The 17082-nt window shown below is 34.8% G+C and overlaps 1 protein-coding gene across 1 annotated transcript in view; it reads left to right on the plus strand.

The window, feature by feature from the left end:
- Positions 1-17082, plus strand: part of TLL1 (tolloid like 1) — a 276217-nt gene that overhangs the window by 127982 nt on the left and 131153 nt on the right. Inside the window, exons 7-8 of the mRNA XM_060093650.1 lie at positions 8630-8735; positions 16207-16331. Of these exons, the coding sequence (XP_059949633.1) occupies positions 8630-8735; positions 16207-16331 (231 nt within the window). The remainder of the gene's footprint in view (positions 1-8629; positions 8736-16206; positions 16332-17082) is intronic.

Genomic DNA, 17082 nt, shown 5'->3' on the forward strand with positions numbered 1-17082 from the left:
TCGAGCTGCATCCACCAAAACACAGGCACTAGTCCCTCCATCAGGAAGCCTACACAACCCACTGAAACAGCCTTAGCACTGGGGACAGACAACAAAAACAACAGGAACTACGAACCTGCAGCCTGCAAAAAGGAGACCCCAAACACAGTAAGCGAAGCAAAATGAGAAGACAGAAAAACACACAGCAGGTGAAGGAGCAAGATAAAAACCCACCAGATCTAACAAATGAAGAGGAAATAAGAAGTCTACCTGAAAAAGAATTCAGAATAATGATAGTAAAGATGATCCAAAATCTTGGAAATAGAATAGACAAAATGCAAGAAACAGTTAACAAGGACCTAGAAGAACTAAAGATGAATCAAGCAATGATTAGAAACACAGTAAATGAAATAAAAAAAACTCTAGATGGGATCAATAGCAGAATAACTGAGGCAGAAGAATGGATAAGTGAGGTGGAACATAAAAGAGTGGAAATAACTGCTGCAGAGCAGAATAAAGAAAAAAGAATGAAAAAAACTGAGGACAGTCTCAGAGACCTCTGGGACAACATTAAATGCACCAACATTTGAATTAAAGGGGTTCCAGAAGAAGAAGAGAAAAAAGAAAGGGACTGAGAAAATATTTGAAGAGATTAGACTTGAAAACTTCCCTAATATGGGAAAGGAAATAGTTAATCAAGTCCAGGAGGCACAGAGAGTCCCATACAGAATAAATCCAAGGAGAAATACACCAAGACACATATTAATCAAACTGTCAAAAATTAAACACAAAGAAAACATATTAAAAGCAGCAAGGGAAAAACAACAAATAACACACAAGGGAATCCCCATCAGGATAACAGCTGATCTTTCAGCAGAAACTCTACAAGCCAGAAGGGAGTGGCAGGACATATTTAAAGTGATGAAGGAGAAAAACCTGCAACCAAGATTACTCTACCCAGCAAGGATTTCATTCAGATTTGATGGAGAAATTAAAACGTTTACAGACAAGCAAAAGCTGAGAGAGTTCAGCACCACCAAACCAGCTTTACAACAAATACTAAAGGAACTTCTCTAGGCAAGAAACACAACAGAAGGAAAATGCCTACAATAACGAACCCAAAACAGTTAAGGAAATAGGAATAGAAACATACATATCGTTAATTAACTTAAATGTAAATGGACTAAATGCTCCCACCAAAAGACACACATTGGCTGAATGGATACAAAAACAAGACCCATATATATGCTGTCTACAAGAGACCCACTTCAGACCTAGAGACACATACAGACTGAAAGTAAGGGGATGGAAAAAGATATTCCATGCAAATGGAAACCAAAAGAAAGCTGGAGTAGCAATTCTCGTATCAGACAAACTAGACCTTAAAATAAAGACTACGAGAAGAGATAAAGAAGGACACTACATAATGATCAAGGGATCAATCCAAGAAGAAGATATAACAATTGTAAATATTTATGCACCAAACATAGGAGCACCTCAATACATAAGGCAAATACTAACAGCCATAAAAGGAGAAATCGACAGTAACACAATCATAGTAGGGGACTTTAACACCCCATTTTCACCAATGGACAGATCATCCAAAATGAAAATAAATAAGGAAACACAAGCTTTAAATGATACATTAAACAAGATGGACTTAATTGATATTTATAGGACATTCCATCCAAAAACAACAGAATACACATTTTTCTCAAGTGCTCATGGAACATGCTCCAGGATAGATCATACCTTGGGTCATAAAACATGCCTTGGTAAATTTAAGAAAATTGAAATTGTATCAAGTATCTTTTCCAACCACAATGCTATGAGACTAGACATCAATTACAGGAAAAGATCTGTAAAAAATACAAACACATGGAGGCTAACAATACACTACTTAATAACGAAGTGATCACTGAAGAAATCAAAGAGGAAATTTAAAAATACCTAGAAACAAATGACAATAGAGACACGATGACCCAAAACCTATGGGATGCAGCAAAAGCAGTTCTAAGAGGGAAGTTTATAGCAATACAATCCCACCTTAAGAAACAGGGAACATCTCAAAAAAACAACATGACCCTGCACCTAAAGCAATTAGAGAAAGAAGAACAAAAATCCCACAAAATTAGCAGTAGGAAAGAAATCATAAAGATCAGATCAGAAATAAATGAAAAAGAAATGAAGGAAACGATAGCAAAGATCAATAAAACTAAAAGCTGGTTCTTTGAGAAGATAAACAAAATTGATAAACCATTAACCAGACTCATCAAGAAAAAAAGGGAGAAGACTCAAATCAATAGAATTAGAAACGAAAAAGAAGTAACAACTGACACTGCAGAAATACAAAAGATCATGAGAGATTACTACAAGCAACTCTATGCCAATAAAATGGACAACCTGGAAGAAATGGACAAATTCTTAGAAATGCACAACCTGCCAAGACTGAATCAGGAAGAAATAGAAAATATGAATAGACCAATCACAAGCACTGAAATTGAAACTGTGATTAAAAATCTTCCAACAAACAAAAGCCCAGGACCAGATGGCTTCACAGGCGAATTCTCTCAAACATTTAGAGAAGAGCTAACACCTATCCTTCTCAAACTCTTCCAAAATATAGCAGAGAGAGGAACACTCCCAAACTCATTCTATCAGGCCACCATCACCTTGATACCAAAACCAGGCAAGGCTGTCACAAAGAAAGAAAACTACAGGCCAATATCACTGATGAACATAGATGCAAAAATCCTCAACTAAATACTAGCAAACAGAATCCAACAGCACATTAAAAGGATCATACAGCATGATCAAGTGGGGTTTATTCAGGAATGCAAGGATCCTTCAATATATGCAAATCAATCAACGTGATACACCATATTACCAAATTGAAGGAGAAAAACCATATGATCATCTCAATACATGCAGAGAAAGCATTTGACAAAATTCAACACCCATTTGTGATAAAAAACCCTGCAGAAAGTAGGCATAGAGGGAACTTTCCTCAACATAATAAAGGCCATATATGACAAACCCACAGCCAGCATCGTCCTCAATGGTGAAAAACTGAAACCATTTCCACTGAGATCAGGAACAAGACAAGGCTGCCCACTCTCAACCCTCTTATTCAACATAGTTTTGGAAGTTTTAGCCACAGCAATCAGAGAAGAAAATGAAATAAAATTAATCCAAATTGGAAAAGAAGTAAAGCTGTCACTGTTTGCAGATGACATGATACTATACATAAAGAATCCTAAAGATTCTACCAGAAAACTACTAGAGCTAATCAATGAATTTGGTAAAGTAGCAGGATACAAAATTAATGCACAGAAATCTCTGGCATTCCTCTACACTAATGATGAAAACTCTGAAAGTGAAATCAAAAAAATACTCCCATTTACCATTACAAGACAAAAAAAAATATATCTAGGAATAAACCTACCTAAAGAGACAAAAGACCTGTATGCAGAAAATTATAAGACACTGATGAAAGAAATTAAAGATGATACAGATAGTTGGAGAGATATACCATGTTCCTGGATTGGAAGAATCAACACTGTGAAAATGACTCTACTACCCAAAGCAATCTATAGATTCAATGCAATCCCTATCAAACTACCACTGGCAATTTTCACAGAACTAGAACAAAAAATTTCAAAATTTCTTTGGAATCACAAAAGACCCTGAATAGCCAAAGCAATCTTGAGAATGAAAAACGGAGCTGGGGGAATCAGGCTCCCTGACTTCAGACTATACTACAAAGCTACAGTAATCAAGACAGTGTGGTACTGGCACAAAAACAGAAAGATAGATCAATGGAACAGGATAGAAAGCCCAGAGATAAATCCTCGCACATATGGTCAACTTATCTTTGATAAAGGAGGCAGGAATGTACAGTGGAGAAAGGACAGCCTCTTCAATAAGTGGTGCTGGGAAAACTGGACAGGGACATGTAAAAGTATGAGATTAGATCACTCCCTAACACCATACACAAAAATAAGTTCAAAATGGATTAAAGACCTAAATGTAAGGCCACAAACTATCAAACTCTTAGAGGAAAACATAGGCAGAACACTCTATGACATAAATCACAACAAGATCCTTTTGGACCCACCTTCTAGAGAAATGGAAATAAAAACAAAAATAAACAAATGGGACCTAATGAAAGTTCAAAGCTTTTACACAGCAAAGGAAACCATAAACAAGACCAAAAGACAACCCTCAGAATGGGAGAAAATATTTGCAAATGAAGCAACTGACAAAGGATTAATCTCCAAAATTCATAAACAGCTCATGCAGCTCAATAGCAGAAAAACAAAAAACCCTATCCAAAAATGGCAGAAGACCTAAAAAGACATTTCTCCAAAGAAGATATACAGACTGCCAGGAAACAGAAGAAAGAATGCTCAACATCATTAATCATTAGAGAAATGCAAATCCAAACTACAATGAGATATCATCTCACACCAGTCAGAATGGCCATCATCAAAAAATCTAGAAACAATAAATGCTGGAGAAGGTGTGGAGAAAAGGGAACACTCTTGCTCTGCTGGTGGGAATGTGAATTGGTACAGCCACTATGGAGAACAGTATGGAGGTTCCTTAAAAAACTAAAAATAGAACTACCATATGACCCAGCAATCCTACTACTAGGCATATACCCTGAGAAAACCATAATTCAAAAAGAGACATGCACTAAAATGTTCATTGCAGCTCTATTCACAATAGCCCAAAGATGGAAACAACCTAAGTGTCCATCATCGGATGAATGGATAAAGAAGATGTGGCACATATATACAATGGAATATTACTCAGCCATAAAAAGAAACGAAATTGAGCTATTTGTAATGAGGTTGTTAGACCTAGAGTCTGTCATACAGAGTGAAGTAAGTCAGAAAGAGAAAGACAGATACCATATGCTAACACATATATATGGAATTTAAGGGGAAAAAAAAGTCATGAAGAACCTAGGGGTAAAACAGGAATAAAGACACAGACCTACTTGATAATGGACTTTAGGATATGGGGAGGGGGAAGGGTAAGCTGTGACAAAGCGAGAGAGAGGCATGGACATATATACACTACCAAACTTAAGGTAGATTAATAGTGGGTAGCAGCCGCATAGCACAGGGAGATCAGCTTCGTGCTTTGTGACCACCTGGAGGGGTGAGATAGGGAGGGTGGGAGGGAGGGAGTTGCAAGAGTGAAGGGATATGGGAACAGATGTATATGTATGACTGAGTCACTTTGTTATAAAGCAGAAACTAATAAAAAATATATTTACTTTAAAAAATTTCTTTCAGCTGTAGGGATTATTAACTGAGAATGGGGATATTGGGGTGGGCAGGATGAACGTGACATCAGGGAAACCTATTAGAAACTTAAATAAATCGTTTATAAGAGATGACTAAGTCCTCAGTTAGTGTGGTGTAGGCCAAGAAGAAGGAGAGGAATAATCTTTCAAAAATATTTTAAGAGGAATATCATGTGAAAGCAAATCTACAAGATTTTATTTTTAGGCAACAGGATGAATGGTGGCACCATCAAATTATCTAAGAAATATGGATAAAGCAACATATTTTTAAGAGGAAGAAAGACAAATAATTTCGTTTAGCATATCCTTGAGTTTGAGAAGCCTTTAGATAGTCCAAGTGGAGATATTTAGTAGACAAAGGAAAGGTGAGTCTAGACTTTAAGATATCTAGAGATAGAAATTTGTTAGTGGATTTTACTGTCTAGGAAAATGTTGGAGGAAGAAGAAAATAAGATTGTGGGTAGAATATGGGGAACACCAATATTTAAGCAACATTTTTTATAATATCTCTCAAAAGATTAAGAAAGTTTGGTCTAAGAAGTAGGAGAAAAATCAATGAATGTGATGTTACAGGGAAGAGATCACTTCAAGAATAAATAAGTAATCTGTAGTGTTGAAAGAGATGTAAATAACATCTATACTCCCAATATAGAAGACTCTAATGCCTGACCAGCTATCAAGGTTCATTTTATACTTTATATCATTGGGAGACAAAGAGAAAATAAGATTTCTGAAAATTCCTCCAACTACCAACTAAATGAAAATTTTTCTATCAACCACAGTTACTGTTTCCTCTATTATGTGGACAAAATAACTTATAAAGGAAGTATCTTCCAAGAATGATTCTTGCTCTTAAATATAGGACTCTGGTTCAACATAAATTTATGTAGCTAAAACAACCTGAAATATAAAAATAGTATGTAAATGTGTAATACTTAACACAATGTTAAACAATTTATGGCTTTTCATATTTTTGAGTCAATATGACTCATAATGTTGACTCATATTTTGAGTCAACATTCAATCTAATAGAAAACAACAATTTATTGCATGAGATGTCCTGAGTATTTAGAACTCCATGCACATTTTGTCATACCTTGTTTGGATTCAACGATAATCTCAACATATGATTATTCTCACTTTTCTCACTCACTTGCAATCATTTGTATGTATGGACAGTTGGCCCTCCATATTCATAGGGTTTTGCATCCGTGGATTCAACCAACCTTTGAATCGAAATTTCTTATTCATTGTACTAAACCATTTTATATAAGGGACTTAAACATCCACAGATTTTGGTATCCAAGGGCTTCCTGGAACCAGTTCCCTGTAGATACTGAAGGCTGACTGTACTATAGCAAGGTAATTCTAGTATGAAAAATTCATATTGGAGAATAATCTTCAGCAAATTTGTGACTTACTTTGGCTCAGAAATTTTAGATCAAGTGTTATTCTAGGGCAACGTCTAATAAGTGTGGACTTTAGCTGCATTTATATGCAAAATTAGTGACTATGATAGGAACCAATTTGGTACAAAGATTGGATTACTTTAATCCACTTTAGAACATGCCTTCAAGAAGGAGGTTGTTATTTTTTTTTAAATTGTTTAGGGTGAGTTCCACTGGTGCTCTCTATCTCTGATCCTCTTCTCTTCTGTTATGAAATGTCTGATTTTCTTTATTTGGACCAAGTATGGCTGTGTTCTTTTTAACTAGCACAAAACACTATGTCACATACATGGTAACTGCTCAGTTATATACATCAAAATGTATTACTGAAGTTGCTTCATGTTCCACTTTCAGAAATTTCTATGAAACATCTTGCTTTAATTAGAGAGTATACTCACATATTGTGCTTGAAATTTGATATCTCTAGTGGCTTATAGATTAATATTAAAAAATCAGCCCCACAGCTTTACAAAAATCTCACCTTATAGTTGGTTGTACTAAAATATACTTACCATGTTTCATGAAGAAGAGAGTTTTTAACAGTTACTTCTATCAAAGGTTGAAGATAATGCAGGGTATTTCCTGAGAATAGATGTAATACAGACAGACAAACCAGAGATTTGTGGAACATGTATTTCACTATATGGTGTGCTTAGTTCATTGAAAACTATGTATTGTGTGAATTCATTGTAAGGTGGACTGAAACACTTTACTCTGGGATTTGGGTTCTGTAACTTCAGGCTGATTGTTTTATCTTTAATGCTCAAGTGAGTATATCAGACTTCCTTATCACATGTAGGAAAGATATTATGCTCTGTGGCATCACTCAGTTTTTTTATTGCCTTTTGGGAAATTTTTAATGTAATATTTTTATATTCAGTTGTAATACGGCAGTTGGAATAAAATTTAAATAATTACATAAGTGTTGTACAATAATAGTTCTTTTTTGAACTCCAGCCTTGAATTTGGAAGCCTAATAACTCAACTTTACACTTTGATGTTTCAAAATGAGCTATAAAAGCAGCCATATTTGGCTGCTAAAATTGTGAAAAATGAATCACTGAAACCTTAACTCTGAGGAAATGCTCTGCCTCTGGAACCACTGATGTAGATCTACACATTTAACACTATGTTATTTTCAAGTTTCAAGAAATAATATTACAATACAGATACAAACAGGCAGTTGAGAAGTCTATTAACATGAAGATGTCCATGAAGGTAAAATAGCAGTCGTGAAAAGTAAAAAATGAAAAAGTAAGTTCCGAAGCATATTCTCTTGACCAAAAAAGCCCTCCAAGTAGAGCCTCCTTTTCATCAAAGAGAATCTTATTTCAGCTGCTCTGGTTTTATCTTTAGTGACAAAGTCACATAGCAAATGCCTGCAATGTTCTGTGTACATACAAATATAGTTTTTATATTTTTCCCAGTGTTTCATAGAATCTAACACAAATAGGAAGGTTTTTTTTTGATCTTGGCAAATATAGTCATAAGAGAAAGGTGGGAAACATTAAGTAAAGCTGTAACTTTTTATAATCACAATTTGTTAAAAAAAAAACCCAGTAGTTTTAAAGAAATAAATATTTAGAGAAGGTGAAAGAGTATACAAAGAAAACAAATCCAAAGCATGCTTTTGGTAATCTACCTTTTTGCCAAAATTAACTTATGAATGAAATTCAATATTACTCTTTCAAGAAGATATTCAAGTGCAAGCAGTGGCACTGGATGTACCATTTTGCGAGTACCTGGGTGTTAGTGTGTAAATACAACATCATGAAGATCAGCGATCAGCATTTGGTAGAGAGCAGATAGAGGCAGGAAGCGCTCTTCTGTTCTCTTTTCTGTCTGTTAAGAGGCTTCTGAAATGTTTTCTGTGCCTAATTCTTAGGTCAAGAGTACAATTTTCTGAAGATGGAGCCTGGAGAAGTGAACTCGCTTGGAGAAAGATATGATTTTGACAGTATCATGCACTATGCCAGGAACACCTTCTCAAGGTTGGAGTCTCAGGTTATACCTTTTGACTTTTAATTCCTTTCCTCTATGTGGCTCCTCACAAAACTAGGCTTAACATTAGAACTAGAACCACTTTGAAATATTGCTGTTATAAATATACTTGATTGGATTTTGTAGCCAACAAGAGGCATTTGAGATTTTAAAAACACATTTTCACATTTCCTATCAAATAAATAGATTCTAAGTAAAAATTAAAATTGTTTGAATTATTTGATATTCTTAAATCTTAAAAAGTTCAAATAAAATGATTACCAAACCAATCAGCATGTTAAATTGGCAAAGCACTATTAATGGAAATTAGGCATTTCAAGTCAAATAGCAAGCTCAGTTGCTGAGTTGGAATGTTATACTCTCCATGTGACTTGTGTTTTTATTGTGTGTTTTCTGTTGCTCAAGTACTAATTTCACTTGAAAAATGCTATAGTAAAATAATTCTCAGAGAACATTTTAGGAAGATATTTTACTTCATATACTTTCCAGTTATTAACCTTAAAATTATTTCATTAGTGACTGAATGCTAATTTTTAAGAGTGTAATAAATTTGGGTTTTGATCTATTTCACTCTAAACAAGATGTCATCAAGGCAATGGTTTCCAGGTAAGGAATCTGAAACTGTTAAAACTGTTGAAGTCATATCTTTTTCCCATTTTATACCCATTTTACACTCATGTCCATTCCACTCATTCTTTTCTGATCACCAGGCCCATTTCACAACTCATTAATGTCTATGTTTAAAGGCAGGGTCAGGAAGAAGACAGTAAATTCAAGTTAATTCCCTGTTTTTTAAAAAAAATTTGTGGTAATAAGTAGAGAAGGGTGTAAACAAACTCTTAATACTTAGATAAATATTTAAATTATGCTTTTTTATGACCAAACTTTATTATTAACATAATTGAGTGTTAATTGTGTTTTAAAAATCATTTTATTCTGAGGTATATATTTGTTCAAATATAATAACTATGCAAATACTTATTGTTTTTTGAATTGAATTGAAGTGTTAGTAGAAATACATCCATAAACTTGGCCTGAAATTAATCTTAAAGAATTATAAAGCTTTGTTTTCATGCTTGGAATTGAGTTTTCTTTAGAAACATGTGAAAAATGAGGATTTGGGTACCAGTTTAGCCAAAGTGCTTCTCTTACACTGTTGAGTTAAATTAGTTAGAAATAAACTGAGCTTAGATTCTTTGGAATAGAGCAGGTACTGGAGAATGGAACAGGTAATTTATTCTTTCTGTCCCTGGTAGACAATGAACCTGTACTGAAGTTTGAAACATACATTTTCCCTTATCCTGTACTCCTTTTATGTCTTTAAATTGTTCCTTTTCCATAAAGCATGAGGTTCTTGCAATTTACAACCCCTACACCTAACTTTGGAGTTGCATGACAACTAGCCTTGAACTATTATTTTCTCTTATTGTTTCAAAATCTACCTATTCACTTTTCCCAAATAAACTTATGTTCCTATAGTGAAAGTAACTGTATCTACCTGTTAGAAGAATTGATCCAATTCACATTATTTTTTTGTTCTGAATTTCATGAGAGGAAATATTTCGCACAGCTCTCAGCCACCACCTCCAAAGTATTTGAATTTTTTTATTATTGTGGTCAAGAAACCTCAATATCAAATTTACTGTATTATCTAATTTTAAATGTACAACTTAGTAGTATTAAGTACATTCACACTGTTGTGAAACAGACGTCCAGAAACTTTTCATCTTGAAAAACTGAAACCCTATATCCATTAAACAACAACTCTCCTCTCTCCCCCTGCCCCACCGCCAGCCTCTGGACCACCTTTCCTCTTTCTGTGTCTATGAATTTGGCTACTTTAGATACCAAGTAGAATCACACAATATTTGTCTTTTTGTGACTGGTTTATTTCACCTAGCATAAAATCCTTTAGGTTCATCTATGTTGTAGCATGTAACAGAATTTCCTTCCTTTTTAAGGCTGAATAATATTCCACTGGATGCATATACCACATTTTGTTTATTCATTCATTTGTTGATAGACATCTGAGTTGCTTTCACCTCTTGGCTACTGTGAATAGTGCTGCCATGAACATGGGTATGCAAATATCTATTCCAGATCCTGTTTTCCATTCTTTTGGATATACACACAGAAGTAAGTGGGATTGCTGAACTGTATGGTAGTTCTATGTTTAATTTTTTGAGGAACCTCCATCATTTTTTCTTAGATGCTGCACAATTTCACAATCCCTCCAACAGTGCACAAGTGTTCCAATTTCTCCATATCCTCACCAACATGTGTTCTTTTCTGTTTTGTTTTTTTAATTTTTTGACAGTAGCCATCCTAATGGGTATGATGTGATATCTCATTATGGTTTTGATTTGCATTTCTCTGATAATTAGTGATGTTGAGCATATTTTTATATGCTTGGCCATCAACATCACCAATTACTAGAGAAATGCAACTCAAAACTATAATGAGGTATCACTTCACACTGGTCAGAATGGCCATCATCAAAAAATCTACAAACAGGGTTTCTCTGGTGGTGCAGTGGTTAAGTATCCGCCTGCCAATGCAGGAGACATGGGTTCGAGCCCTGGTCCGGGAAGATCCCACATGCCACGGAACAGCTAAGTCTGTGCACCACAACTACTGAGCCTGCGCTCTAGAGCCTGAGTCATAACTACTGAGCCCGTGTGCCACAACTACTGAAACCCACACACCTAGAGCCCATGCTCCCAACAAGAGAACCACCACAATGAGAAGCCTGTGCACCACCACTCGCAGCAAACAGAGAAAAGCCCACATGCAGCAACGAAGACCCAACGCAGCCAAACATAAAATAAATAAAACAAATAAATTTATTTTTTAAAAAATCTACAAACAATAAATGCTGGAGAGCGTGTGGAGAAATGGGAACCCTCTTGCACTGCTGCTGGGAATGTAAATTGATACAACCACTATGGAGAACAGAATGAGGTTCCTTAAAAAACTAAAAGTAGAACTACCATATGACCCAGCAATCCCACTACTGGCCATATACTCAGAGAAAACCATAATTCAAAAAGGCACATGCACCCCAGTGTTCATTGCAGCACTATTTACAATAACCAGGACATGGAAATAACCTAAATGTCCATCAACAGAGGAATGGATAAAGAAGATGTGATACATATATACAATGGAAAAAAAAAGAAAAAAATCTCCATTCAAATCTTCTGCATATTTTTAAATCAGATTACTCCATTTTTTTATTGTTGAGCTATAGAATTTCTTTGTATATTCTGGTCTCTTATCAGATATATATATCTTGCAAATATTTTCTCTCCTTTTCACTTGATTGTTTCCTTTGCTGTGCATAAGCTTTTTAATGAAAAATCTAGTCCCACTTACCTGTTTTTGCTTTTGTTGCTATGCTTTTGGTGTCATATCCAAGAAATCATTGCCATATTCAATGTCATGAAGCTTTTCCCCCATTCCCCCATGTTTTCTCCTAAGAGTTTTAAAATTTGGGGTCTTATGTTCAGGTCTTTAATCTTTTTGAGTTATTTTTATATATGGCTTTGATAAGGGTCTAACTTTGTTCTTTTGCACATGGATATCCAGTTTTCCCAACATCATTTGTTGTAAAGATTATCTTTTCCCCATTGAGTCAATACCTTTAACACCATTGCAAAAGGTCATTATATACACTAGGGTATATTTTATTCCTGTTCAATTCCATTGTTCTATAGGTGTGTCTTTATGCCGATATCACACTGTTTTAGTTACTTAAGCTTTGTAATATGTTTTGAAATCTGAAAGTGTGAGTCCTCCACCTTTGTTCTTTTTTTTCAAAATATGTTTGGCTATTCAAGGTCCTAAGAGATTATATATGAATTTTAGAACTGTTTTTTTTCTATTTCCACAATAAATGCCATTTTGGTTTTGATAGAGATTATGTTGATTGTTTTGAGTAATGTGAACATCTTAACAAATAAAGTCATCCAATCCATAAATATAGAATGTTTTTCCATTTGTTTGTGTCTTCTTTAATTTCTTTCAGCGATGTTTTGTAATTTTCAGTGTGTAAGTCTTATGCTTCCTTGGTTAAGTTCATTCCCAAGTGTTTTATTCTTTTTGATGTTATTTTAAATGGAATTGTTTTCCTAATTTCCTTTTCAGATTGTTCACTGTTATTGCATAGAAATGCAACGATTTTTGAGTGTTGATTTTGTATCCTGCAACTTTGCTGAATTAATTTATCAGTTCTGATAGTTTTTGGTTGGACTCACTAGGATTTTATACATATAAGATCGTGTTATCTGCAAACGGAGATCACTTTACTTCTTTCTTCTCAACATGTATACATTTTGACTCTTTTTCTTGCCTAATTTCTCTGACTAGGACTTTCAATACTATATTGAATAAAAATGGTGAGAGCAAATATCCTTGCCATCTTCCCGATCTTAGATGAAAAGTTTTCAGTTTTTCATTGAGCGTGATGTTATCTGTAGGCTTTTCATATATGACCTTTTATGTTGAGATAGTTCCCTTCTATTACTAGTTTGCTGAGTGCTTTTATCATGAAAGTGTGTTGAATTTTGTCAAATGCTTTTTCTGCATCAATTAGATGAACATGTGGCTTTTGCCCTTCATTCTGTTAATGTAAGTATTTGAAGTTTTATAGTTTCTTCTATTCTGAACCCAGATAGTCTATAAAAGTTTTAGTTGTTTTCATCAATATTTCCCATGAGCAGATTTAGGTACTTATTGTGGGAAGAACAGGGTTGCATATAAGGGGCTTTATATGCATAGATAATTTGTAATGTACATGATTGCATACTGGAACTGCCCATTTCTAATAAGAGAATTGTAAAATTTTATGAAGTTTTATGAAAAGCACAGTTAATTCACACTTCTAATGTAGGTAAAACAAATGAAGATTAGTAAGTGACCCCATCTATGGTCTGTCTGAAAGAATGTTCAGGAAGAGCCTACATTGCTTAATGTCCTGGTTGTGGAAGGAGAGAATTGTTAACTTTCTGACCACAAAGAAAGATCAAAAGAATGGGTGACTGACACCCATACAAATGAAAGTCAGATTACCTCCATAGATTAAATGAGCCAAAATTCATCATTCTATCACCTTTGTTTGAATATATCTTCTCCAAGATGTCCTTGACCTTTTAAAATTGAATCTTTTTTTTGAAAACTGGAAAAAACAAGTTTTTTCAAAAACTATGGGTTTTTTTTTTCGAAATAGGAATAGAAAATAGTGAATACTCCATTAGTACTGAAGTACTGCAGAAGTTGTAACACTTCACTAATTTGGACTTACCTACTTAATGTATCTGTTGATTTGTGCATCAAAGTTGAATAATAACTTTTCTCAGTGCTACCCTGTAGCTCAACTTCCCCTTCAGTTGCACTGGCCTAGCTGGAGTTGTATTTTATTAAGTGTGTGCAAGCTCTCACTTTTGATGATCATTAGTTCCCCCTCCCTACCTTCATCTCAGGTAGTATACATATGGAGTTTTGTAGAGACTTAGATTTAGTTTTAAAAGAGTTCCAGTATCTATTTGAGTTATCTGGGTTTTACCTAAAGATCACCACTCCTACCTAGAAGCTAGGGAGGTTAGTCATAAATTACTTATAGATCATGTCACACCTCTGTTTACCATCATCCACATATTAAGAGATTTCCTCAGGTTAAAAGTTAAACTTTGACACTCAAACAAAGCATCCTCCAATCTCAGGGTTTCTGTATTTCTTAAAGTTCTTTCTCTCTGTGACTCTCTACTCCCAGTTACCCATATTTACCTCACCTTCACTTCCTTGATGTTTGGCTAAAATGTTAACTTCCAAGTGAGCTTTTCTTTGATCACTCTTTTTAAAAGCTATCCCATCAGTGGATAATCAATATCCATCTTCTCTTCCTTATTTTCCTCCAAAGTATCTGTCACTACCTCAGTTATTAATCTTTGTTAAAGACTTTCTCCCTCCATTAGAATGTGAGAATCTTAAGGGGAGGAATTTTTGTTTCTTTTATTTACTGCTATAAATTCAGGTCTATCGGTCTATTACAATGCTCAGTAAATTTTATTTATTTATTTATTTTTGGCCACGCCACACAGCATACAGGATATTAGTTCCCTGACCAGGGATCAAACCCATACCCCCTGCAGTGGAAGCGTGAAGTCCTAACCACTGGACCACCAGGGAATTCCCAGTAAATATTTCTTAAAGGAAGAAAAAGTAGAGCTAAAATGTTGTTTGTTTGTTTGTTTGTTTTGCGGTACACGGGTCTCTCACTGTTGTGGCCTGTCCCATTACGGAGCACAGGCTCCGGATGTGCAGGCTCAGCGACCATGGCTCACGGGCCTAGCTGCTCCATGGCATGTGGGATCCTCCCGGACTGGGGCATGAACCCGCATCCCCTGCATCTGCAGGCGGACTCTCAACCACTGCACCACCAGGGCAGCCCTAAAATGTTCTTTTAACCTGCAGTTTAAATACAATTTTTCGTTTAAAAATTTTGGAAAGAAGCTGTCCCATCATTCATCCTATTTTCAAAGTTTGTTTTTTTAATAATTGTATTTAATTTAAAACACTTTTATAAAAAATGTCTCTTTTTATACAATACTTCCTCACCATTTGGAATAGTCTCCCAATCCATTTAAATTTTAAGCTCAGTTACTTTCTTTAGAGCTACAAATGTTAATATTCATTGCAAAATTAGACTGTATCTTTAGTTTACTATATTCACAATTTTTAGTCATGCACAGCAAGTTTGTATCACAACCTTGGGTGTGAAAAAGCTCAGTATCTGTAGCTTAGCATTATTAGTGCACTGCTTAGTTAGGTTTTTTTTGCTTATAAATTTTACCATGAAGTTTTTACACTATATGTATATGTGTGTGTGACAAAATTATTTTGCTTTAAACTTCCTAAAATTTGACACTCTTTGTTTTTCCTTGTTCTTGTAACATATACTGTAATAATTTGACTTCAAAAAATACTTCGGTTAAATTAGTAGTTTAATTTAAAAATATTAACATACTTGTTTTGTTTGACTTTTACAAGTTTAGTAATCTAAAAAATATTTATTATAAGCTGTTCTTAAGAAAATAGATCTCTATGAGGAAGAATTGTTGGACAACTTGGTAATTTAAGTATTTTTAGATCTTGAGTCACCAAAACAAGAACCATAGTGTACTTGATAGGGACTATATAGAATTTTAGATTTTAAAAAACAAATAATATACATTTTTAAGGAAAAAGTGAATGCCATCACTGACTTTATATTAACCATACACATTTAGCACACAATTTTCTACTTTGATGAAAGTATTTTGAAAGTCTGACACACTCTTTAAGTCTTAACACTGATATATTTCTCCTTTGATTGGTTTGAGTTTGAAAAAGAAACATATTTGTAAGGAATATATGTGTCTTAATTTGGTGACTTATGTGTGACTTGCTTCTGATTTTTTTCAGGGGGATGTTTCTGGATACCATTCTCCCCTCACGTGATGATAATGGCATACGTCCAGCAATTGGTCAGCGAACCCGTTTAAGCAAAGGGGATATTGCACAGGCGAGAAAGCTGTACAGATGTCCAGGTATTGCACCACCCAAACTCAGAAGCATAATTGTGCCTGATAGTGCTCTTACAGATGAATAAGCCACATTTTTTTTTTTTTTTTTGTGGTACGCGGGCCTCTCACTGTTGTGGCCTCTCCCGTTGTGGAGCACAGGCTCCAGACGCGCAGGCTCAGTGGCCATGGCTCACGGGCCTAGCTGCTCCACGGCATGTGGGATCTTCCCGGACTGGGGCACGAACCCGTGTCCCCTGCATCAGCAGGCGGACTCTCAACCACTGCGCCACCAGGGAAGCCCGAGCCACAATTTACTCAACTGTTTACTCGTCTCTTTTCATGCTGGCATGTGACTGACATATTCAGTTTAAAGTTGCCAATAATAAAATGAAATAGGAGAGAACTCTGGAACACACATTGGTATAATTAAAAACAAATTGCTAGAGATCAAATTTAAAGAACAGGGATAGTAAGCTTTATTTCTTTTAATTTAATTAGTAAAAGAGAAAAAAACATTGTTTTATAGTTGTTATTAAATTGTTGCATGATTTCATAGTCAAATTAAGAGCTTCCTTGCCAACATAAAAAGAATATCCTTTATTTCAACTTCAGAGTTGAGTCCTGATTGATCTTTTCTTCCAAACAGCATCATTAACAGTATATAAATTTAAATTTAATTAAGTGGAATTTATAACTTTGTTGCAAAAAAATAAGTTCTAACCATGTTTCTAGTGAACTACTAAATATTTGCTATTAGATAAACTTGTGAAAAAAG

This window comes from Mesoplodon densirostris, chromosome 1 (genome assembly GCF_025265405.1).
Source record: "Mesoplodon densirostris isolate mMesDen1 chromosome 1, mMesDen1 primary haplotype, whole genome shotgun sequence".
NCBI classification, from domain to species: Eukaryota; Metazoa; Chordata; class Mammalia; order Artiodactyla; family Ziphiidae; genus Mesoplodon; species Mesoplodon densirostris.